The sequence below is a fragment of the Pyrus communis genome, chromosome 16 (genome assembly GCF_041283825.1).
Source record: "Pyrus communis isolate YQ-2024b chromosome 16, ASM4128382v1, whole genome shotgun sequence".
NCBI classification, from domain to species: Eukaryota; Viridiplantae; Streptophyta; class Magnoliopsida; order Rosales; family Rosaceae; genus Pyrus; species Pyrus communis.
The window spans coordinates 10,078,439-10,104,486 of NC_142580.1; the positions used below are offsets into that span (position 1 = coordinate 10,078,439).

General features: G+C 38.1%; 3 protein-coding genes across 5 annotated transcripts; all 3 read left to right on the forward strand.

Annotated features, from left to right (window-relative positions):
- The first annotated feature begins 259 nt into the window (after positions 1 to 259).
- LOC137732213 (putative pectinesterase/pectinesterase inhibitor 28) lies at positions 260 to 3,225 on the forward strand. Its single transcript, XM_068471513.2, has 2 exons — positions 260 to 1,487; positions 2,410 to 3,225. Exons 1-2 carry the CDS (start codon positions 473 to 475, stop codon positions 3,105 to 3,107), a joined length of 1,713 nt encoding a protein of 570 aa, XP_068327614.2. The 5' UTR covers positions 260 to 472; the 3' UTR covers positions 3,108 to 3,225.
- Positions 3,226 to 9,108: 5,883 nt separating this feature from the next.
- Positions 9,109 to 11,369, forward strand: LOC137731123 (putative pectinesterase/pectinesterase inhibitor 28). The gene is made up of 2 exons (XM_068470215.2): positions 9,109 to 10,312; positions 10,556 to 11,369. Exons 1-2 carry the CDS (start codon positions 9,286 to 9,288, stop codon positions 11,248 to 11,250), a joined length of 1,722 nt encoding a protein of 573 aa, XP_068326316.2. The 5' UTR covers positions 9,109 to 9,285; the 3' UTR covers positions 11,251 to 11,369.
- A 5,318-nt stretch (positions 11,370 to 16,687) lies between these two features.
- Positions 16,688 to 21,632, forward strand: LOC137731124 (condensin-2 complex subunit H2). Of its 3 annotated transcripts, none has more exons than XM_088688204.1 (12): positions 16,688 to 17,222; positions 17,307 to 17,406; positions 18,281 to 18,390; positions 18,474 to 18,616; positions 18,707 to 19,142; positions 19,236 to 19,411; positions 19,483 to 19,647; positions 19,733 to 19,828; positions 20,407 to 20,508; positions 20,656 to 20,814; positions 20,960 to 21,103; positions 21,148 to 21,632. In XM_088688204.1, the coding sequence occupies exons 1-12, from the start codon at positions 17,021 to 17,023 to the stop codon at positions 21,160 to 21,162; spliced, it is 1,848 nt and encodes a 615-aa protein (XP_088544330.1). In that variant the 5' UTR covers positions 16,688 to 17,020; the 3' UTR covers positions 21,163 to 21,632. The 3 variants fall into 3 exon arrangements, with proteins under 3 accessions (XP_088544330.1, XP_088544329.1, XP_068326317.2); XM_088688203.1 differs by having other exon boundaries at positions 16,690 to 17,222; positions 20,960 to 21,093; positions 21,142 to 21,482; XM_068470216.2 differs by having other exon boundaries at positions 16,690 to 17,222; positions 20,960 to 21,632.
- Positions 21,633 to 26,048: the final 4,416 nt, after the last annotated feature.

The following is a 26,048-nucleotide window of genomic DNA, read 5'->3' on the forward strand; positions in this document are numbered from 1 at the left end:
TTAATCTGAGAAAAAAGTGGATCACGAACTCAGACTATATAGTTAGACACCAATTAGTCATTACAAAGTGCTGTTAAGTTACCCTAATTTGGGCATAATCCAATATTAGAAAGCATGATTAACGACCATTAATTTTGTCTGGACTGGAGACTGATCAGTGACCTCCCATGCACCTTACCATTTCCTAACAGAAATAACTTGCGCTCAGAAATTTGTGGTCTAGGGCTCCCTATAAATTACATCACCGTCCCACCATTCCAAACCAGACCAGAGCCAAAGGGGCACCAGACCCTCCAACAAGAGAAGCCCCGGCAGCGCTCTGTAGCTCACCGGAGAAAGAAGAAAAATTCATCAAAAAAGAAAGAAACACACACCCTTCTGCTTCATTTGATTATTTTTCTTTCTCGATCACTTACTAGCGCTGTTTTTTTTTTCTTTTTTTTTTGTATTATTTTAATTTAAATCACTCAAGATGGCAGCTAGTCAAGCAAAGAAGAAGAAGATAGCCGTCATCATCGTATCGGTTGTACTTCTGGTGGCGATGCTAGTGGCGGTGATAGTGGGTGTCAAAATGGCCAAAAAAGGCGGCAACAAGAAGGCTCCAAAGGTTGGCAAGTCGAAAAAGGCCATCGAGACCATATGCCAGCCCACCACCTACAAAGAAACCTGCCAGAGCAGCCTCGAGAAGGTGGCGGGTGACAGCACCGACGCCAAGGACCTGATCAAGGCCGGCTTCCAGGTGGCGGCAGACAAAGTTAACGAGGCGATCAAGAACTCGGACACCTTGAAAGAGCTTGCCAAGGATCCAATGGCCAGCCAGGCTTTGGACTTGTGCAAGCAACTGTTGGACACCGCAGTTGAGGATCTCCACGGTGCGGTGGATAAGATGGGGTCATTCGATCCTAACAAGACCAATGACTACCTTGAAGATCTCAAGGTGTGGCTGAGCGCCGCCGTCAATCACCAGGCAACCTGCCTTGACGCGTTTAAGGACACCAAGGGTGAGGCCGGTGAGAAAATGAAGGGCTTTTTGAAGACAGCGCAAGAACTCACCAGCAATGGACTTGCCATGGTCTCCGAAATCTCTGGTCTCGTCGGATCCCTTCACTTGAACTCTCACCGCCGCCTCCTGTCCTCGTCAAATGGGGGCCCGAAAAAGTGGCATGATAAGACAGTGCCAGGGTGGATGAGTGATCGCAAGCTTGATCTCTTGACTGCCACTCCGGAGAGCCTGAAGCCCGACGTGGTTGTGGCTCAAGATGGGACTGGCAAGTACAAGACCATCAACGAGGCCTTGAAGGAGGTCCCACCGAATAGCAAGAAGACCTTTGTGATTTATATTAAGGGGGGAGTGTACAAAGAGATTGTCGTCGTTAACAAGCAAATGACCAATGTTGTGATGATTGGTGACGGCCCAACCAAGACCAGGATCAGCGGAGGCTTGAACAAGGCGGATGGTGTCTCTACAGAGAACACCGCAACCTTTGGTACGTAACGCTTAACATATTCATGCACCGATTTTTTTTTGGGGAAAATTCATGCACAAAATTGTTCACAAACGATGTTGCAGTACCAAAAAAAAAAAAAAAAATTCAGACAACAGCCAATAGCACGATGCAGCAGTGGGACAAAATTACAAAGATAATTAGACTTGTTTGGTACTCTACTTGAATTTAACTTTTTAAACTCAAAAACGCTTTTTAAGTTCAAGTCTTAAAAACTTGTTTGGTAAGACTATTTTCAAGAATTGAACTCAAGATCAACTTAAGAAAATAGACTATTATCTAAAAACACAAAAAGTAAGTTTGAGAGTTTTTAAACTTAAAACCCAATCCTTTGTTTCCTCTCTCATCCCTCATCCCTCATCTCTCACTCCAAGTCGATTTCTCTCTTTTTCATTCTTCCTCTCCTCTCTTTTTCTTCTCTATCTTCTCCTTCTTTCGCTCTTATTCTTCTTTCTCTTTCCTTCCTTCTCACTTCATTCTCTCTCTTCTTCTCTTCTCTCTTCTTTCTCTCCCCTCCTAATCTTTTTCTCCTCCGATCATCTCTCTTCTCTGATCCTTTCTTTCTTTCTTTCCACCTCTCTCCTCTTTCTCCCTCTCCTATGACCCCTTCTCTTTAGATTTCTTTGTCCAGTTTAAATTTTAAGATTTAAGAAAATTCTCATACCAAACCAGTTTTTTGAGTGTTAAAGAAAATTATTTTTAAGAGATGTTCTTAAGAAATGTTTTGAAAAATGATGAAAAAATTTTAATAGTATACCAAACAGGCCTTTAGTAACCCGGCCTAGTTGTCACATTAATTAATTTATATTGGTTACTTTAGAGTCGAAGGGGTTGAATTGTGATTAGTTATGCATTCTAACTCTACCTCATTTTCTCACCCTCTTTTTTCACTTCGTTCCTACAGCCGCACTTGGAAACTATTTCATTGCCAAGGGAATAGGGTTCGAGAACACAGCAGGACACATAAAGCACCAAGCTTTGGCATTGCGTGTGCAATCCGACTTCTCCATCTTCTACAACTGCCACATGGACGGATTCCAAGACACCCTCTGCACCGAAGCGTACCGCCAATTCTACCGCGACTGCACCATCACTGGCACCATAGACTTCATCTTCGGCGATGGGGTGGCTGTTTTCCAAAACTGCAAGATGATGGTGAGAAAGCCAGCGGAAGGACAGTCTTGCATGGTGACAGCACAAGGCAGGACCGACCACAACGAGATCACCGGCATGTTCCTCCAAAACTGCACTATCACCGGTGAGCCGGACTATATGAATGTGAAGGAAAAGAGCAAGGCATATTTGGGGAGGCCATGGAAAGACTTTGCAAGGGTGATTGTGATGCAGTCATCCATTGACGAAGCCATTGTACCTGAAGGGTGGTCAGAATGGGTTGGTAAAAAAACCAACCAAAACTGCTTCTTTGGTGAGTACGGCAACCGGGGTCCTAGGGCTGACATGACCAAAAGGGTCAAATGGCCGACCGTCATGGCGCTTACTTCTGATAAAGTCGCGGCTTTCACCCCTGCTAAGTTGTTTCTAGGTGTTGATTGGCTGAAGCCCAGTGGGGTTCCATATGTTCCTGGCATGATGCCCGTGTAGATCCCAAATGAAAAGCTTGGGACACCAATTTTTTTCATATAATGTTACAAGGCCAATGTTTCATGTATAAAAAGAAAAAAAATACAAATTAGTGATATTGTCTTGTGATTTTGTGGAATACCTTTTTCATTCCAATTACACATACGAACCGAGTTATGAAATTAATTTTTTTATAGAGATGATGGATACAACCATCTTTAAGATTCTAGAGATCTTATGAAGAATTATGTATAAGATCATTTTTCAAAGTATTCAAAAAAAAATATCAAGAAATTTATTTTTGGACAAGTATTAATGCCATAAAGCAAAACATATAACAACAATTGAAGCAAATTTTAAAACACATTGATTATCAATCAATAAAACTTATCATCACTTTTGCAAAATATCATTAGATAACAAGTAACAACCAAAAGAACTTCAAACTAAACACCAGCATCAAATAACTAACCCTCAATGAGGTGACCTTTGGAGTCTTCCCTTCTGAATCTGTCACTGTCCTTGCATTTAATGCGTCGAAATGCAGATTGGACTTACTAGTTGTCCCTCCATTGGGGTGACATGTGGCAATGAGGTGACTTCCGTAAGCCTACTTGCGTTATGACATGGCCGAGTACCATGCTTGGTTTGCAAGTTGGTGGGAGTCTGCACCCAAGCGTCTCATCTATCAGTTTTTCTAACCTTTCATGGATTCTTGTTCCCTCATTTGGCCATCACACATATTAAGGTTGTCACCTAAGTAGACTGGTCCTTCCTTCTCTTGGGGTATTGTGTCCGGAGGCAAACTGTTTGCCCTCCTATTTGGGTGCCCTTCCCATCCCCTCCTATTTGTGCAGTCACGGTTAAGCCACATCAACATTTTATATTCCTATTGCTTTTTGTCTTATTTTCTCTATAAAAAAATCAATATAAAATGTTGACGTGGCTTAACCGTGACCACACAAAATAGGAGGGGATGGGAAAGGCACCCAAATAGGAGGGCAGACAATATGCCTCCATTGTGTCCACAAGCTGTCAGAAGTTATTCCATTCCTTGGTGCTCCAACAATATTATTGAAACCAAATTTGCGCATTGCCGCAGATGGTGGAGGCACAAATCCTAGCAACTTGCAAAATAGAGAATAATTGTGAGCAAGCCTAAGACTAGGGGATGAGGATGTGCCGACCAAAGACTCTTCGACAATCAAGTTAGAAAGCAAGTTTTAAGACTCAAACAATGGACAAAAGAATTACAGTACAGAGATTGCATTACCAGAGAGCAACCCTAGATGAGCTTATTTAAGAGAAACTTTTTTAGGATAGAATTCTCGTTCTAAGCTGGGAGAATCCTATAAGATATTTAGAAGTAAATATTGCACCCTTTTAGAAATTGTGATTACTTGTCGCACACGTCAGCTCCAAGATTATAGGAACTCCAAGACTCATAACATTTTTCACAAATTTTACAGATATTATGTCTTGCCGAGCAAGCATGGTCATTCTAGCAAAATCGTTTGGACTTCAACTTATAGTCCTGGAACAGGATAATGGTGGCATCACTACTCTGTCTGATCCAACTCTGCTTGGAACTATTGAGTCCATGACTAGACTTCTGAGGTAATTGTATTCCGATCAGCCTTACTCCGACCCTAAAAAATAATGGTCCACAATTACCCCTAAATGTTTATCTGAAAGGCAACCTATTCCCCTTGAGGATAGATAGTTAACCAAAGACCATGCCTTTCGAAGTAAGTTGGAATACGTACCGTTTAGTCTTTTTTCTTTGTATGATAATCCAATTCCTTGGGGCATAGTGTTGACGTTTTGGATTCAAACGTGTGGTCTCGAGTGTCATGCCATAAAGTTTGGAATGATAACGAGTGTTGTGTGGGCATATTCCACCAGAGGAGGCCATTCATATCTTTGGGTGATATCGATCTTTATATATGCACAAATCTTAAGGTAAATAATGTTTCATATTCGACGGCAAGATCCTTAGAGCATCTCCTAAGGAGATGTCAAATTGTCAACATAAGCTATAACAGTAAAAAAAAGATAGCCACTAATGTTTCCAACTGAAATGTCAAATCCTATGAGGCATGACATGGAATGGTAACAAAAGGGTTTGCTGTCAAATTTGACAGCAGCTTCAAATACATTTTAATTTATTATTAAATGCTTTTTACTAATATTTTATTGTTTTAAAACATTTATTACTTGTTGATGATGATGAAGAGTCAGTCTTAACTGATGATGATGAATCGGAACTACAAGGCTTGGCCTCAGTTGATGCCTTAATTCGCATCCAAAAAGCCACCGCCGTTGAATCTTAGCCTCGTTGGGTTCACCTTGTGCGATGACTCCGACTATTCTGCCCATGCTCATGTTTCACCTTTGAGGGAGATCTTACGAGATATGGCGAAAACGGAGTAGGTATTGATGGGTATGGATCAATGAAAGAGTTGATTTGTCTTCCTTCACCTGGAAATGATGACGAGGAGGGTGGTGGCTGATCAAGTGAGAGGGACGTGGAGGACCATGTGGAGGTGGAAAGGAGGTTGGATCATGATTTGAGTCGTTCCGACATGGTGTACCCAAACTACAGTGGGGTTGCTTGTAACAATGTTTTGGATAATAGGGTGGATGATCAGGATACCCATATTGTTCAATTGGAGGAAGAGAATCTGACATTAAAGGAGAGGCTTTTCTTGATGGAGAGGGAGTTGGTGGATTTGAGGAGGATGGTGCAGTTCATTGCAAGAAGGGACCATGTGATGGGGGAGGTCAACGAAGAAGTGGTGGAAAATGGATCTAGATAGGTGTCAAAACAGAAATTATGGAAAGTAAAATAATAATTTAATTTGACATATCGGGTGGAGAGTAAAATTTTAAAATATGTTAAAATGCCACATAAGCTGTCAAATTAAAATTTTTTGTTTAAAATCTGACATCTCCTTTGAAGATGGTCTTAGGTACTTTGTCTTTAAATAGACCTTTCATGGCTAGGTTTCTTTAGATTTTCTTTCCCTCTATCTACACCACTTTTTTAATATTATTCCTCCTTTTGTTTGATTTTACAATAGTCTAACTACATTTTACACCCTTCTCGTTTGAGGTGATTTTCAAAATGGACCATGATGTTCAAATTTTGTTACATTACTCCTTTTAAGTTTTGAAATTGTATTAATTTATACCTTCTGTCTCTTTGAATATCTAATCTTCCATTTTTTTAGTACAACACATTACACCTTTTAAGTTTTGAAATTGTATTAATTTATAGCTCCTGTCTCTTTGACTATCTAATCTTCCATTTTTTTTAGTACAACGATATATTTTACACTAAGGGGAGGGGGAATTTGACTAAGCCACACAATGGGCAACCTAATTTGGTATCAAATTCGGCATTCACGAGATTCAAACTTTTTTTTACAAAGTGGTACTAATGTGGCTTATACGTTAGCCTATATAAAGATCTCATGCTCATGAGTCATCAACTTAATTAAAGACCAAACAGTCAATCTTAATGGCACTACGAAAAAACTCGTTAAATGCAATGCTAAAATCTCGTCATGTAAAACCATGAAAACGTCACAATTGCATTTTACCGATGGCCATACGACGCTTGTGTTTGCATCGCAACAAACTTGTGTCTTAAAAGTTTTCCCTTCTTATTGCGACACATTGTTAGCATCGCAAAGTTACTTTGTGACGGCTTTGCGACACAAAATTAATGTCGCAATTGCTTTGATGTGGAATTAAACAAAATATTTAGGACGTGTTTGATGCGTAGTAAATGTTTAAACCCTACAATTTAGTTTTGTTGGAATACAAACATGTTGGGGAAATTAAATTTTCTATGAAAGCATTAAACTAAAATTTTTAATCTTATACACAATCGTGCTAATATCAAAAGTTAAATAATATATGCACTAAAAAAACTGTGCTTTTATAATTGCTAATATTAAAAATACATCATCCATATATCCTAATTTATAATCCGACTAAAGCGTCAAATGTCAATTACGAAAAATCTTGTCCCAAAAGTGCATGAACATATTCTTTATTCCAAACCTCAAGGCCGTAAAATGTAGCTAACCCTTTTATATTTCATAAGCATCAAGGTTTTTTTTTTTTTTTGGTTAAACGTTGTCACAGTTGTTTTTAGTTTTAAGATTTATCAAGCTCTTATAAAAGCAGTACCAAGAAGTCCATCATAATTGGGTTCACGCAATATATGCAGTCCAAAGTTCCTTTCTTTTTACCCCATTGGGATGGGTGGTGGAAGAAGAGAGGTGGGCCCCCTTTTATTTAGTTTTAATTTAATAATTTGTTTAAATTGTTTTATGATAATCAATTATTTTTCATATGCCACGTCATCAAATATGTGGGTCATGCATTTATCACATCATCATTTAATGGTCAAATTAATGGCTTAACTAATTGACGTATTAAATTGTAACAAAATATAAGTTTGTGTATGAAATTGAAATATTTTAAAGATGTGGTATGAGGTTACAATTGCACCTAAACCCGAGGGAATAAAATGTAATTTACTCTTGTTTTAGTTTTAAGATTTATCAAGCTTTTATAAAAGTAGTACCAAGAATCCCATCATAATTGGGTTCACGCAGTATATGAAGTCCAAAGTTCCTTTCTTTTGGTCACCTAATGACGACTAAGGATTCATAGTCACTTATCTTTGAATTTGATGGTAAAAGTTAAGATAAAAACACTAAAAGCACATTCATTTGTTCCCCATCCTTTGATATCAAATCCAAAGGTGAGTGACCATACTTTCCTTATTTATTTGGTGACAAGGGAACACTTCTGATGAAATTCATAACCATGGTTTGTACAAATAGCAAGATTCTAAATTGGGTTAGGCGCTAGTAGAGCCTAGCTGGGACATAGTGCCCTAGCAGTTTTTTTTTTTTTTTTTTTTTTAATTTTAATAAAATTTTATTATATAACATATAAATAAATGTCTATTTATATTCAAAAATATATATCAATATTGGAATACATAATTGCAAAATCAGTGACATATAGCTTATAAAGTTTAGAACATGTTGAAAACATGGAGAATAAACATATATTGAGTGTTCAGCTAAATATTCAATAAGTTTCTTACAATTTTTTTATAAATAAAATGCAAAATAAAAGTTATCTATTTTTTCTGTGTAAATGGGAGTTGTGACCTATGCGGGTTTAGGCGGACTAGGCAAGTGTCTAGGCAGGTTTACGCGTCAATTCTTAATTTTTAAACGTTTAGAGATTAATCGAGAAGGTGATCATCCTCCTAGTCTGGGCGGGGCATATGCAGTGCTAAGCCGAAATGTGTAGAACAGTGACAAATAGGTATATGATCAATGTAAAGCGAGTTAAATGGTCAAACTCTCAACCCATATATAACGTTCTATTCAATTTAATTTTCACAAACATAAGTATAATGGTTTGTGATCTTTACACGAAAATACTTAAATATAAAAGAAATTCATTGTTGTTGCATCCAAATTCATTATTTTCATTCCTTCCGTCATTGAATTCTTACCATAATTTAAAATATAAAAAAAAATTCTCATATATTTGTAACTATACAATAAAATAAAATAAAATAAGCAGCGCATGTCGTCAGATAATTTGTCAAGTCGTGAAACTTTACTGGTAGTTGGCGGATAATTTTGGCATCGCATGTCGTCAGATACTTCGGCATGCCTATAACAATTAGCATGTCACATCGTCAGATAATTTGGCATGTTGAAAATTTAGTGGTAGTTGATGGAAGATAATTTGAAATGCTACATTAATTCTAGCCAGGCACTGGTAATCCACTTTTGAAGGAGCAACTGTTAAGCATTGCCAATCATCTGTATGCTCCAAATTTGGAAGAAAAAAGTAAGAACAAGAACGACCCCTAGTTTTGTCATGAGTCGAGACCAATGATCTCCCCACCTCACATTTTCTAACAGAAATAACCGTCATTCGGAGCTCCTGCCTTTATAAATACCTCCATGACACCACTTTGGGAAGCAGGGGGCACAAAAAGTAAGTATTATCCAGTAGCCCCAATAAGTGACCCCAACAGCTCTGCAGCAACTCACCTGAATAAGAAATCTTACTGGTTTCATTTTCACCACCAGAATCTACAGAAAATAAATATTAGTCAGAATTTTAGTTATTTATATATATTATTCCAAACATGGGCGGAGCAGACGGATCTAACAAGAAAAAAGTCGCCATCATTGGCGCCTCCGCACTGATTCTGGTGGCAATGGTAGTTGCTGTAACTGTTGGGGTCACAGTGTCACGCCGCGACAGAGGGTCGTCCGACGGCCACACCTCCACGTCCACAAAGGCGGTCCAGGCCATTTGCCAGCCCACAGACTACAAAAAGACCTGCGAGGAAAGCCTTTCAGGCGCGGCTGGCAACGTCACCGATCCCAAAGAGCTTATCAAAGTAGGGTTCCAAGTCGCCATGGACAAGCTCCGCGGTGTCATCGAGAAGTCCGTCACGTTGAAGGAGCTGGCCAAGGACCCGAGCACGGGCGACGCACTCCAGAACTGCAAGGAGCTCCTGGAGTACGCCATCGATGATTTGAGTGACTCGTCCGAAAGGCTCGGGGCCTTTGACATGAGCAAGCTCGATCTTTACGTGGAGGATCTCAAGGTGTGGCTCAGCGCCGCCATGACATACGAGCAGACTTGCTTAGATGGGTTTGAGAACACCACCGGTGACGCCGGTGAGAAGATGAGGCAGTTCTTGAAGACATCTCAAGAGCTCACCAATAACGCCCTTGCCATGGCCGATGGAGTTTCCACGATGTTCGGGGCTCTTAATGTTAAATCCGGCCGCAGACTTCTTGAGGCTGCAGCTGGAACTGCTGTGAAGAAGTTCCAAAAGGCTAAGGTCATTCCCGCTTGGATTGATAGCCGAAGGCTTGAATTGGCTACCGCCACTCCTCAGACGCTGAAACCCGATGTGGTGGTGGCCAAGAACGGGGGTGGTAAGTACAAAACTGTCAACGAAGCGTTGAAGGATATCCCAAAGAACAACGCAGTGAAGGTCTTTGTGATTTATGTCAAGGAGGGAGTGTATGAGGAGCAGGTCATTTTTGATAAGCACATGACCAATGTCATGCTTATCGGAGATGGCCCCACTAAGACCGTGATCACCGGTAGAAAGAACTTTGCAGAGGGTACCAAGACCATGCAGACTGCCACAGTTGGTAAGTCAATCTTTTCCTATCTAATCATACATAAGTTGATCTGACATGTAATATTATCAAACTATGAATTAATACATTCAATCTAATGTGCATATTATTTTAGTATATTACCATATTGTGTACGAGGTCATCAAACATGATTATACTTATATCAATAGTTTAGATTCACAATATAATTGGTATGTACAATATATATGTAAGTTTAGATTCAAAATATGATTGGTATGTACAATATATTTACAGGTGTTGTGGGAGACTACTTCATTGCCAAGGACATTGGATTTGAGAACACAGCCGGAGCCGTTGGACACCAAGCCGTGGCTCTACGTGTCCAGTCAGACTTGTCCATCTTCTACAACTGCAAGATGGACGGGTACCAAGACACCCTCTACACCCAAACCTACAGGCAATTCTACCGCGACTGCACCATTAGTGGAACCATCGACTTCATCTTTGGTGATGCTGCCGCCGTGTTCCAAAACTGCAAGATGATCGTCAGGAAGCCACTCGAGAACCAGGCCTGCATGGTGACTGCCCAAGGGAGACTCGACAGGCGTTCTCCCTCGGGTATCACCATCCAAAACTGCACCATCTCTGGTGAACTAGGCTACGAGAAGGACCTCAATAAGGCATACTTGGGCAGACCATGGAAGGCCTACGCAAGGACCATCGTCATACAGTCCCAGATCGATGACGTGATTGCTCCAGAAGGGTGGATGGAATGGATTGGATCAAACAATCACCAATCTTGCTGGTTCGGTGAGTTTGGCAATAGAGGACTCGGTGCCGACCAGACTAGAAGGGCAACATGGCGTGGAATCAAGAAGCTTACCGCTCAGCACGCCGCGGACTTCAGCGCAGGGAGGTTCTTGTTCGGTGATAGATGGATTCAGCCTAGCGGTGTGCCCTACGTCGCTGGCATGATGCCCGGAGTGTAGATAGAGACATTAGATTAATCTTATACTTCTAAATAAAGAACAAAATGTACTATTCTTATATGTATTAAATTAAATTACATATTGCAATCAGACAAATAAAAAATTAAATTAATTATAACGCATATCCCTTACTATGTTGTAGGCCTATTTTATTGAGGGAAAAGAAAGAGAGAGGGTGGCTGGCAGCAAGCAAGGAGAGAAAGAAGAGAGAATTTGGTCATTTTGTAGTGATGATTTCTCATTGTGCCTTTATTTATATTAGTAGAGAAGGGAGACCCCTTACCTTTCAAGTAATACATTATAACTAGAAAACTATCTAAAGATACTATGGAATCCCATAAGGATTTATAAAATCACACTCATAACTAATTTAGGACTAGAACACTCTCCATTAAGTACGTAAACACTTAAATAAATATTGCATCAGATCTCAACAATGAGCGAATGCAAGTCCCAAAACAAACTGAAGAATTTATGCATAAAGACTATAACTCACAAAACCTCGCTATGTTAAACACATGTAAGATAAAAACTAATAGTCTAAGAAGAAAAATGAGAACTTGCATTAAGTCAAAACTAAAACGTCTTCAGGAAGTAGAACGCACACAAGGGCATGACGAGCTCAGGATGGATGCCTGATAAAAAAAACTCGTTGGGTAGGAAAAAACCAAAAGAAAAATGCTCATAATCGTAGAGAAAAAGAGTATATTAGGATCAAGTGAGTATACTTTTGGATACTCCTTTTGAATTTGACAAAACTTGCAAATGAGAACTGCAAACAATTCAAATCAAATAATTTACGCATACCAATTCATTGAAGAAGCTTCTGAAAAGTAGACTTTGGCAGTGACTTCTTAAAGAGGTCAGAAAGGTTGTCCTGGGAAGATTTGCTCAACTTCAATCTTTGGATGTTCTTTGTTCCTAATGTGAAGAATTTCGTCAGAATATGTTTGATGTTGTCTCCTTTGATGTACCCTTTATTTATATGGTCGACAAAGACGGTGTTGTCTTCATAAAGTTGCAGAGACGTCAACAATAAAAGAAAGCCCACTAATGCTTCGAATATATATGCTCCATAATGGCTCTCAGCCAGAAAAATTCACGCGTAGATTCATGTATGGTGATAATTTCAGCATGATTTAAATAAGCCACAACTAAGGTTTTCTTAGTTAACCTCCAAGATATTGCAATGCCTCCAAGTCCAACCATAAAGATTGATCCGTTTGAGAACGTGCCTTGTGTGGGTCAGATAGATAACCTGCATCAACATAACCAACAAGGTGAAAATCAACTCGAGAACCGAGGGGAATGGCTCCAATCGAGGATACATAGGGATAGAACAAGCCCAAATATGTAGTAACTTTGAGTTAACGAAAGATGTCTTTTAACACCAATCCATTATCTACGTGTAGACGCGTTGCTATCTTATCAAAAGATTAACAGTGAAGAAGATGTTTGGTCTAATACACTGAGCTAAGTACAATAAATCAACAATTGCACTCAAGTATGGAACTTCAAGCTCCAAAACCTCTTCCTTGTCATCTTTAGGATGGAAAGGATCTCGTTTTGCATCTAGTGTACAAATGACTATAGGAGTACTCAAAGGTTTTGCTTTATTCTCATTAAAGTGTCTCAATACCTTATGGGTGTAGTTAGATTGATGAACCAGAATACCATTTGAACAATGCTCTAGCTCTAAGCCGAGACAATATCGAGTTTTCTTAAGATCTTTCATCTCAAATTCTGATTTCAAGAGTGCAGCAGTTTTGTCAAGCTCTTCAGAAGTCACAATGAGATTTATATTATGGACGTAAACTGTAACTATTTCAACCCTATAATGTGACTACTTATTAAACATGCATGGGCATAATTCATTATTTATGTATCCATGACTATTAAATACTCACTAAGACGGTTATACCACATCTACTCAAATTGTTTCAATCCGTAGAGTGAACACCTCAATCTAATTGAGAGAGTGTTCCATGTTCTAGTATTATTTGATCCAGTCAATGTGAGTCATTTAAGAAATTTCATATATATTTCTATATCAAGCTTTCCATAGAGATACGCGCTTGCTGATAAGATGCATATTTAGTATTTCATAAACTATTAAACTAATAAGGTAACAGAACGTTATAACATCCATTATGAGGGAATACGTATCCTTGTAATCAATCTAAAAATGTTGAGAGAAACCTTGCACCATGAAGCGTGCCTTATATCTCACTATCTCATTCTTCTCATTATGCATCCTTACGAAAACCCAGTTATAGCCAATGGGTTTCACATGTGAAGGTGTAGGAACTACGGGCTCAAACACCTTGTGTTTCGCAAGTGAATCTAGTTCGACCCCCGATTGCTTCTTTCTAGTTTGACCAATCTATTCTACGTCATCATTTATCAACGGAACACAGTTCAATGTCTTTGCTCAGCATAATACCAGTAGCTATTATGTATGTAAATGTATCATTGACTATTATCTCATTCCGATTCGAAACTGTCACGATCCAAAAATGTATCGTGACAGCGCCGCTAATCTTAAAAACGCATTAGAGTTGCATACTCTGCCTCAGAACACGACAATTCTCTTGTATCTTTAAGATACGCAAAGCCTCTAATACTATTAACAAAATAAATATCAAAGTTCAAGCAAAAGCCATAACATTCAAACCATTTCATAAGCAACCTTTTTACAAAAGAAATCCTCAAAGTTTAGTTTACAAAAGCCAAGGGAGTAATAAGTTTTAGATAAATATATACATAAGCAAAAGAGGCTACACATAGACATTTTTTACTAAAACCAGAAAATCAATATTTACATTTCAAAATATGATTTTCTGACTCAAAAGCTTTAAGGTTGACAAGCGACAACCGCACACCTTAGTCCAACTCTTCCATTAAATATCACATAACACCTGAAACTGTAGGGGTGAGCATCACATTCAATCAATTGCACCCCCTCGAAAGGCACCCTAGCTAGGTTTGAAACTAGATATACCTTTGTACTACGTATAAAGGAAACAATTTGCACAACAAAAACCTTTGGCTTGAGTTAAAATTTATTTCATGCTCATACAAGTTAACTATAGCGGGATCCCTAATTCTTTTTGTCCTGACAACCGAACACGCAGCCAACTACCCATACCTAAAAAAATATTCTCAAATAATACCAACAAAAGATAGGGTAATGAGAGTGTCCACTAACAACCTGTACCACATAGACACAAGTACCCTCCCCTTACGGTTAATGGTACGAGTCTGTTTGTATAAGACTCTCTAGAGGTTTAGGGGACTAAAGCCCAAGGTAGTCACGCATCCCCCCTGATTCTCAGGTCGTCAGTACAATATAAAATAACATAAATCACATGCTAGAAAAATCAAAACTCTTTTTCCTAACATGCAATTCTAACAACCAAAAAATCCAATGCATAGTTTGCACGCATCAACATTTACATAGATAATACATACCGAAAACCGCAAACCAAGTTTAGAACTACGTTTAACCCCAAATCTCAACTAAAACTAGCAATCCAATATATCAAATTGAAGCCCAAGAAACAAGGAATCGAAATATACCATTGGGTTCCTCGGGCGTGGCAAATGGCTCGAAAGCCATTAGATGTCTGCCTGAAAACTAGGGAACTTTTCCCCGCGGTGTTTCTACATTCAAACAATGCCAAAATGATTCAAAAAACATGCTAATTGTACTCCTAAACATGATTTACAAAGATTAGAAGAGTTTTTTAATGTTACCTTTGTCGGAGATGGCGAGAACTCGTCGGAATATTTCGGGAAAATTTTGAACAATGGCAGAGAGGGAAAGATAAGCTTGGCCTAGGTTTGAGCTTGGGTTTGTGTCAAGGTTTTCCTAAATCGGGGTGGCCTGAGTTGTTCGCAGTGAAAAATGGCGAAATGGTGGTGCTTCAGCGTGGTGAAGTAGAGAAGGGGAGAGTTAAAGTGACAGAGTGTTAGAGTGAGTGAGAGAGAGCTGGAAAGGACGAGAAATAGTTCCCAAAGTGTGTGGAACAAAAATGCCACGTGGAAGAGACAGAGAGGTAAGTTTGGTGTGGGTGTGGGCCCTACTGACAGAAAATTATTGAAATAATTTAAAATATCCCACCAAAAATTAATATAAAAGTAGTAGTAGTAATAATAATAATAATAATAATAATAATAATAATAATAATAATATAATTATGAGAAATATATAAAATATAAAATAATAATTTTTACAAAAGTATTTTTCGGATTCGTAGTTTAGTAAAACCTTCGATTTCAATTCCGTTTGTGCTTACGTGCTCGTATCGTTAAGTACTTCGAGAATACGGCAAAAATAATAATTTATACATGTCACGAATTAAGGGTCAATGAAAGTCAATGTTTTTGCCTTTAGGGCATTTTGGTCAATTCACACATTTAAAATTAATAAAATCGTAAATTAAGGACGGGTTGTTACAACAATAATAATTACAACAAATAGAAAAATAAAACTATTAAATTCGAACATTTTAAAAAGTAAATATTGTAAAAATAAAAAATAATATTTACAACCCAGAAAAATTGTTCGTCCAATTATAGTGAAAAAAAAATTGTATACTACTATGCTGAGGGGTCTGGTGACTGCTGGGGCGACTCCTAGGATGGGTGCTGGGGGGCTCCTAGGACGAGTGTTAGGGGGCCTCCTAGAATGGCACCACAAGCTCGGACGACGACGTGGGAATAGTAATGCCAAAAGCTGACAAGCTATGGGATACGACAACGAAGTACTAGCGCACTAATTCCCTTTGGCACATCGACTCCTCCTCCACCTGCTGAAGTCTGGAATCAGTCTTGATCAATGGAGTAGAGTTAGATGAAGAACAAGACCCGTCTTCCCGAACCCATCCCACTCCTAGGCCACAAAATTGAAAAAGCGATTCACCATGTTCTCCTGGTCCGGTCGGTGGAGAAGCCGAAAAGAGAGATGAAATGGAAGAAAGAAGCACGGAGGACGAAGAGAGAGACAGTGTGAGGAGGGAAACGGGGTAGGGTTTAAAAGTCTTTTAGAAAAAGAATAAATATGTCAATAATATTTTTATTAAAATGTGAATGGAAAATAGGACGATGGGTGGATTTAACAGCACTCACACAAAGAGTGGGTACAAAAGAGCTATTCTAGTTTCTCTTGTGTTAAATTCTCTCCTCCCACAGACGGAGATGACAAAAAGTGATGGGTAAAGACTTGACCGTTTTATCGTTATTTGTGGAGCATGTGTGTGGTACGTGATAAAATTTTAATAGAAAAACGAATGAAAACTTAGGGGATCTAGCGACAGGTGGTGATTGGCTCTTAACAAAAGTTTAGGGTGACAATTGACTAAAACAAAATTTTATAGAGTTAATTAACAACCGATTACAAGTTCAAAACAAAAAAGGGCGAATACTCGAATAAGATATGCAAAAATGAAAATACAAAAGGGGTACAATTACAAAGGAGCGGGAAACGGCCATCGAAACTTTTTGAAAACCCCACACGCGCAGACACACACACACACACACTCTCTCTCTCTCTCTCTGCTCGCTCTATCCATCTTCCTGCCGAAACCAAGCTCACGAATTGCAGTCTCAGAGGAAATCTTTGACTATCCGTCTGTCACAAACTGTTTTCCAATTTCGACTCAAAAAATTTATCGCTTTCCGAAACCCCCAAATTGGAAAACCCTAGTATCCACGAAATGTGAATCCAGCACCTCCACAATGCGCCAATGCCCAGTTCTTCTCACAGGAGATGACTAGCGCCAAAGACGAACCGGGTGGAAGCAACAGCGGCGGCGGTGGAGGCGGATTTCATAGGGTGCAAGCAGAGCGTGACCTAGAATCCAATTGGGAACTCGATCTCGCACAAAAACTCGAAGAGTATTTGCTCAAGATTTGCTCCGGTGAAATACCCACTGAAGCAGAAGGCCATGTCGCTATTAATTTCGCAGAAGGTGTTCCTTTTACTTCAGACTACTATTTTTCTTTTAAATTTTTTTACTTTCGGAATTGTTTGTGATGATTTTTGTTGGGTGTAGCTGCGCTGCTTCTTCAAGGTTCTGTCCAAGTGTATAGCCGGAAGGTGGAGTATCTGTACTCGTTGGTTTTGCGTGCTTTGGAGTTCCTTTCCCAAAAGGGGTTGGTGTTTCTTTCCCCTCCATTATAATTCTTTTTTTTTTTTTTTATTGTAAATTTATATATTTTGAATATTTTGCTTCGTGGTGTTGGTATTTTTTCTAAATTTTATGATATTATTTCAGTAAAGATTTGTTCTTTGTCGATATGCACCCAGATATGTGCATTTGTGTGTGTGTGATTAGGTTTCTAACTGGCTTTTGAGTGTTTAGAAAATTAATTGTCCCAAGGTTCTGCAGTCTATACTTTAACTTGGCTAATGTGTTCAAAATGGTTGATTATCGTATCTCATCAACTTTCTAAATAATGCAGTTACTAGAGAAGCATTGGGAGTCACACCTACCTGTGATAAGATTAGAGAAGGTAGGTTTAGGCTGTATGAGCATAATAATGGGATTTTGATAGGTGAATAAAAAGTTTGCAGCTACTTTCCCGACCTGGAGCGTGAACTGGAAATTGGTTCTTCATATTTCACCTATAACCCAAGAAGATACTTAGAAGTAGAAGGTAAAAGTGAACAAGAGGCTGAACTAACATGGGAAGAAGCATTACAAAACTATAAATCTAAATAAAGATAATAAATGTAACAGGAGATACTAGATAAGAAAAAAGAATTGAAGAGATCCATATAATGATCACGTTGTGTTATGTCTTGGAATAATCAAGGTAAGTCAGTAGCTTTGTGTAGAGTTTCTGATGTGTCTAAAATTTCTGCTCCTAGGAAAACATAGTGATCATGATCATATCATCACTTTTGGGCATAAGCTTTGTGTTGCACGAAACTGTGCTTTGGAATTGCTTCTCTCTCTCTCTCTCTCTCTCTCTCTCTCTCTCTCTCTCTCCTTAGTTTTCTTATTTTACTGTATCCTTTATATAGGCAGCATGAACAATCCGAAGGAACATCTGTTCGGCCTGAAGAAGGTGGGAGTTCCCATGCTGTTTCCGATGAAGAAAATGATATTTTTTGGAGCTTAGATGACATTGCAGGTACCCATTACTTTCTAACTCTGTATGGACTATGGAGATATAATTGTGCAATCTTCATCCACTGAAATCAATTTTCCTTGCAGTGGAAGCAAAGAATTGCTTAGATAGTCCATCGGGAAGCGATGCTCCTCTGAATCCCTTCGTGAAGCCACCAGCAAACCTAGTTGTGCTCGAAGGTGATTGCCTAGATACTACTGGTGATTTCGGAGAATTAGAGGCATATCTGGTACCATAGTTCTTCCATCTGTTAATTTTTTGGATCGTTTACTCAACATATGTATCTAAAGTTGTTTGGTCACAAAAATTATATCTGCAGCTGGCCACCAACGATCTATATCAGGATTTCATTTTATTAGATCCATGTGATGCTGTAGCAGTAAATGATTATTTGAGTGTGGATGGAGTTGTTAAAGGACAAAATAGTGCTTATAGGGTCACCTCAGCACGAAAAAGTCATCAGACTCCCAGACGTTCAGGTGGAACTGCACATAGGTCATCTCTTCATAAGGGGCAGGATCCTAATATTAATCAATCTCCTATCGTCGGTTGCAGTTTTGAGGCAAATAATTGTAATATTGAACCTGATCCTCCTGCCTGCAATGATTTTGATGATGGTACTCAGGGATTTGATATGGATGATAGATATTCAGAGCCCAGGGACTTGGATGATTCAGATGATGACGGTGATGATCCATGGAAGCCACTGAATCCCCATGAACCCGGGAACTTGAAAGTGAAACCATTTAGGAAAGGTGGTTTTCAAATGTTAGTTTTTTGAAATTGCACTTATAAATTATTATGTACCTAACACCATGCTTCTCTTTCATTATGTTTTCCGCTAGCAGTCAAAGCTTCTAAAAGGAAAGGATTCAATTCTACTAAGCATGTCTCTATTATTACACTTTTTCCACCTGCAAAATTGCATGGTACTATTAGTCCAGAGCTCATAGAAATGTGGCAGATTCGATGTCATGCTGAGGAGAGACAAAAGGGATCCCAATCTCCTCCATTATTTGAAAAGGTTTGTTTTACAGAAATTTGTGTAGATGTTTGTTTTTTGGTTGGTTGGTGAACTTGCTTTCTCATTTGCAGCTACGGGAATCCCTTGTTAATGGAAGAGAAGAATCCTTTGATGCCTTTTGCAATCCTCTAGATGGAAATGAGGATACTGAATATGATAATGAGATCCCTGATATTGGGCAACCAGATGCTGACTTGCCAGAATTCATGGATGGTGTACCTGGGCACAGTGATATGGTTAGACTGCACAGATAATTGATGATTGCATGACTTAAAATGAACTGGGAACGTTTTAGATTGCTAATCTATTGATATTATACAGAATGAGGACAGTGGTCCTCAATTTGGTAATGTTGAAACATTTGACGACAATCCAAATCCTCATGCAAGCCTGGAAGATTTGTGTCGCTCTCACTTGGTAAGTATACATATCTAACTTTGTTTCTGGGTTTTGGCAGCAGTGAATTGTTGAGCTGCAATATATTATCTTGTTAACTGGATTTCAGAAACTCTATCTGAGGTGGGGCATGTTTAGTCGATGGATTATTTTAGTTTGCAACGGAAACTTGATAGTTTGATCTGCAGCATCATTCGACACTCTACTCTAAAAGGAGTACTTTGTAATTGAGGCCAAGAGTCTGAAGCAAAGTGTTTTTTGAAAGACAGTCTTACTTTATAGGTTTATTAGGATGGATTTTTTATTTCAGCGTGTCAAGAAGGATGCATATTCTCATTAGGATGGTTTTGTTTATGTACTCTGAAAAGTATCTTGTAGAAGTCACGGAAATAGCTTTTAAGGCATTTCAGGTGACTAGATCGTGGAAGAAAGAGCCCGCTTCAAATTTTTTTGCTGGCAATTATGTGTCTTGTCTGATTTATTTTTCTTTTGCCTCTTTTTTCTTTTACCTTTGGGCAAAATTATAGTCTTTTTCCTTATGTTATACTTTGGTAATTAACTGCAACATTTTGGATGGCTACCTATGTTCCTTCTCATAGGACACTCTCCTTGCTAGCATAGCTGAAACCGAGAAACAAACTGAACTAGCTGCTCGTGTTTCAACATGGAAACAGAAAATTGAGTACAACCTGGAAGAGCAAGTAGGTTCCATCACTTTTGCTTCCTTTCTGTGTGTCAACACTTTCCTTACAGAAAAGTAAATCAGAATAGCCTCTAGCTGTGTTACATGTTTTCTTCTTGTTTTTCCTCTACTGATTCACTAAAGGAGTTTGCTATGTTTTTCCTAGGAATCACACCCTGCTTTTGATATTCATGACTACGGAGAAAGAATTCTTGATAGACTATCCTTCGAACCAGACAATGAGAATGTCTTGTCGTTTGCTGATGTTGTAAAGGGTCAGGAAAAGTATGATGTCGCTCGGAGTTTTTCTGCGCTCCTGCAACTGGTATTTCTTTTGTACATATAAGCACATGTTTTCTTTGATTTAGTTGGTGTTGCTAAAACCCAATCTGTATTAGCTCACATTTTATTCGTAGCTTTCTGGGTGTTGATTTAACAATTGAGTTGCGATGTAATATTATAATTTTCAGGTTAACAATGGAGACGTTGAGTTGAATAGGAGTGGGGTTGATGGTGAGTCTGTTTGTTACACAGCCGCAAATCCCTTCCATGTTCGGCTCCTTAGGCATGACAAGAGAAGAGAGCAAACTGGATTTCGGTTGTCCAGAAAGAGAGTTAAGTCTCCCTTGAGGAAAGCATCTCAAAATGTGGACAACAGCAACACAGGGACTGAGAAATCTCCTTCAGTCAAGTCATCTTCTAAGGCACATAAATCAACAGAGACATCTCCTCAAATAAACGGCAAGTTACCTGTGAAAGTTGGAAATGTTGGTGGCAAACGGTGCACTCCTGAAGCAAAGCGGAGAAGAAAGTCTCGATTTGTTGAACCAGTTGACCTACATTCTGCTGAGTGACACAAAATGTCATTGACAATTAACAGTGAATCGACCCTAAACCCTATCACAGAGGCCATTAAACACATTGCTGGACGGTTGAAATTAACTTAGAATCAACCCTAATCGATGCACTTGTAGTGTACTAACAGTGAATGATAGCAACCTGTAATATCTAGTTAACGTTATTATTCATTGTATACATTAGTATTAAGACCTTCTAACACCATGTATCATTATCCAAAAGGAAGACTCGATCTAGTTCCTTGAGTGGGATGTGATTTACGTGCATCCATTTTCACCTGCTGCACACTTTTGACTATTTCTAACTTTTGGATAGAATAAACGGAGGGTGCCTAGGAGAAAGATGAGTGTGGAAGTCATTTCTCTAAGTCCACTTGCATTGCTTCATTTGAAACCAAAGTCAAAAGAACATAGCTTTTTCGGGTCTAAAAACACGTGACTAAATAAAAGGACTTGTTTTCACATTACTTTGTCAAAACATCCCTTAAAAGGACTTGCTTTCACATTACTTTGTCAAAACATCTTAGAGTATCTTTGAAGGAGATGTTAAATTCAAAACATTAAACTTCAATTCGATGGTTGACTTGGTAATTTGACATATTATCGATATTTCCTTTTACCTGATATGTCAAAATTGGTTGCTTCATTTATTTATTTTTAAACAAAAATAATAAAAATTGGGTTGTTAGTGGTTTAAAAATAATAAAATAATACTTAAATATGCTAGCATTTAAGATAAGGCAAATGGAATGCCTTTGGAAATAGCAAATATCATATTTGAAGGCAACTTCATATTTGACATCCCTATGTCCATCTCAACTTAGTTTTTTTTTCATGTCAGCTTTGACATCTCGGTTTGGAGAAAATGGTATATAATTTATTACTGTTATATGTCTATATGACATTTTTGACATTTCCTCTAGAGATGGTCTTAGAATATTAACCGAAATCTTGTACCTGAAGATTAAAATGTAATATGCAAGGGAGCTTTAATGAAAAGGGCTTGGGCTAACAAATATTTAACCAAAAACCATCCCAAAATGTTATTTAACCAAAATGACTCAAATTTTAATAAAAAACCATCCAAAACTATTGTCCACGGGGCAAACTTACAAGCCCAACCCACTACAAATCTACAGTTCCGTAAATACCCCTAAATGATTTGATATTGTCTTGACTCTTCACCAACCTTAACCCAGCACGAAACTCCCCATAATAACTCCCTATCTTCCTATCAAATCGAATTCCCCATTTCAAAAACAACCAAATCAAAGTTCAAATCAAAGTTGAAAAATGAAGCATTCATCGGAACAAAACCGCCAAAACAAGTTCAAAGAAGTTTAATGGCAGAAACCAGCAAAAAAGTGTCTTAAAAAAAAATAAATAAAAAATAAAAAAAAGAATCAGAACATAAAATTGTTTCTGGATAACCCAAAACATAACACTGTTTCTGGAAAAAAATAAATAAATTAGATACAATGTTTGTTTTGTCTGTGCACAAACAAACACTGTATTTGGAAAGAAAAGAACCAAAATCCAGAAACAGTGACTTAGTTCGAGAAACAGTCTATGTTTTAACCTTTGGCTGTTTCTTTTCTTTCTTGCATCAATTGATTATATTTAAGAAACATGATGCTTATTTTTCTTTGAATCCAAATACAATGAATTTCACTATTTCTTTTCTAGCTTGTATTTAAGAAACAATGTGACTATTTCATTTGGATCAAAAAACAGTGAATTAAATTTCAGAAACAATGTTACTTAAAATCCTAAAACATTTTATCTTTATAGTCCAGAAACAGTGACCCGTCATTATTATTGAATAACATGCATATCTCAAATTTATTTTCTGGAGAAACAAACGATGAACCCCACTGATGATGAAAAATTGAAAAACAGTACCTCGAATACACTATGAATTATAACGACGATCACATTTCAACGAAATAATACAAAATATAAATTAAATAGCATGAGGATCTATATTTTTGTTTCAAAGAAAAAGAAGAAGGTCTGCAAAACAATGATAAACTCCATTAATGACGAAAATCTGGAACTTAACCTAAAAAAATTATGGGTAAAATCGACAAATCATAATTTATTATAGTTGGGCCATTTTTAATTGAACTACTTTAATATGAGTCTTGTACTAATCATTAAACAATACTTATAACATGATTTTTTTTATTTATTAAAACTAAAACTTTTCAAGCCATTTTCATTATTTTTCATTTCTTTAAATGATGGAGAGATTGTAATGAAAGATGCAAAATGTCAGACATTTTATATTTTTCATTGGTCGAAAAAATCTCCAATACGGAAGCCAATTCTATTGTTACAGATTTTGACAAACTTAGGGTATTCTCAGATGTTATTTTTCTGGTTTTTTTAATTTTTTTGGACGAAATCCTTGGAATCATCTTCACTTCACTCAACTCATCTTCGTCAGTAGAGGCCCAGAGGGAGGAGAAAATTTCCAAATAAAAAATTCCTTGAAATAATTAGTACAAGGAGAAGAATAAACCAACCCAGAAAAAAAAAAATCAGAAATAATCAAGCGAGCCATCGTCAGCGGGGACAATCCGATGACCGAAGAAGAAGCGGTCTTCACCTAAGTTATGAAGGTGAGAGTGGTGTGGGAGCAGAGAGGGCTGGAATCACTGGTTCTGGGGGACAGTTAAGGAGAATGCATGGTGATGGGGGATGAGTTCCTAAGCTAGGACACTATTCAATACATTTTTAATTGTTAAATAAGAAATTCTTAATTTATTAATATTTAATTAGTTTGTTACTCTAGTTGGCGAAAGAGGAGGCCCATTCCTATCACGTCAGCATTTAACAGTCAATTTGACAGAAAATTTAACGGAATTCTAACATTGAAACAAATTCATAAATTGAGGTATGATTTTGTCATTTTAAAAACATGAGATATGAGATTGTGATTCGACTTATAATTAAGGTAGTTTTGTGTGAAACATTAATGTTCATAAGTTTTTGCTGGAATAGCTGTTATTAAAAACGTGTTTTTCTAACACATTTAAAAACATTTTTGGTTGTAAAAAATGTGATGCATATTTGAAAAGATGCCGGCTACTATTGGAATGGGTAACAAATACCAACTAACGAATCGAAACCCCGCTAATAGTAATAACCAAGATTGATTGGGGTTGGATAATCGATCAAATGCTTTTAGCTCTTTTAGAGATTGGAGGTGGATTGTCTATCCTCTCATTTTCATACTTTTTCTATACTCTTCTGTTTGTGTGGTCACGGTTAAGTCACGCCAATATTTTATATTCCTATTACCTTTTGTTTTATTATTTCTATAAAAAAAATTAATATAAAATGTTGATATGGCTTAAACGTGACTACACATCACAGGAGGGCATGGGAAAAGTATGGAAATGGGAGGGCAGACAATCCACCTCCTTAGAGATTAGTTCCAACGGCTAGTTGCTGACGTTGGGGCGACATCAGCTAGCCGTTATATTTGAAATTTTTTTTTTTTTTTCAAAATTCTTTTGAAAAAAAATTAAAATTCTATTTTTTCCCTATAACTTCCTAATGTCACATCTCAACCCGAGCCCCCACCACAATCTAGGCTCAACTCCACCGTACACACTATATTGTTCGCTTTAGGCCCCGACCATGCCTTTAAAGTTTTGTTTCTGGTAACTCACACGAGAACTTCCCAGTGGGTCACCCATCATGGGATTGCTCTCGCACAAACTCGCTTAATGAACTCCAAAGCCAGTGAGCTCCCAAAAAGCCTCATGCTAAGTAGAGATGAGAATATACATATAAGGCTTACAATATCTCATCCCCTAGGCGATGTGGGATGTTACAATCTACCCCCCTTAGGGGCCCAATGTCCTCGTCGACACACTTCCGGCCAGGGATTGGCTCTGATACCAAATTGTCACATCCCGGCCCGAGCCCCCACCACAACCCTGGCTCGACTCCACTGTAGCACAATATTGTCCGCTTTAGCCCCGACCACGCCCTCACGGTTTTGTTTTTGGGAATTCACACGAGAACTTCCCAATAGATCACCCATCATGGGATTGCTCTTGAGCGAACTCGCTTAACTTCGGAGTTCTAATGAACTTCGAAGCTAGTGAGCTCCCAAAAGACCTCGTGCTAGGTAGAGATGGAAATATACATATAAGGCTTATAAGATCCCCTCCCCTGGGCGATGTGGGATGTTACACCTAAGCCATTAAACAACATTAAATAACATTAAGTAACATGAAACAACATTAAATAATATTAAATAACATCTAAGATGTAAAATTACTCACACATCGACACGTGGCACTCGAAATCTAGGACGTAAAATTATTGACAATCCATCACGTAAAATTATTGAGGTAGTTTGATTTAAGTAACCATATTAATTCAATTAAAATAATAAAATATGTTTGGCCCTCTCGGTTGGAGATGATTTTTTTGTCACAGGGCTATGTTTGGCCTGTGACCCTCTGACCCTTCGGTTAGAGATGGTAAGAAAAATGGCATGACACTGTTCATTAAAATATTAATTTCTTAGAGGGCTATAAGACCAAAGAGTGCCTTCTGGCTCTCCTTCAATTGGAGATGGCCTAATAATCCCAAATATATTGATTCTCGAGCAAAAGTCCAAGATGAGCCAAGGCGTCTGTGACAAAGTTTACCTCTCGTTAAATATGGTTCCATACAATGA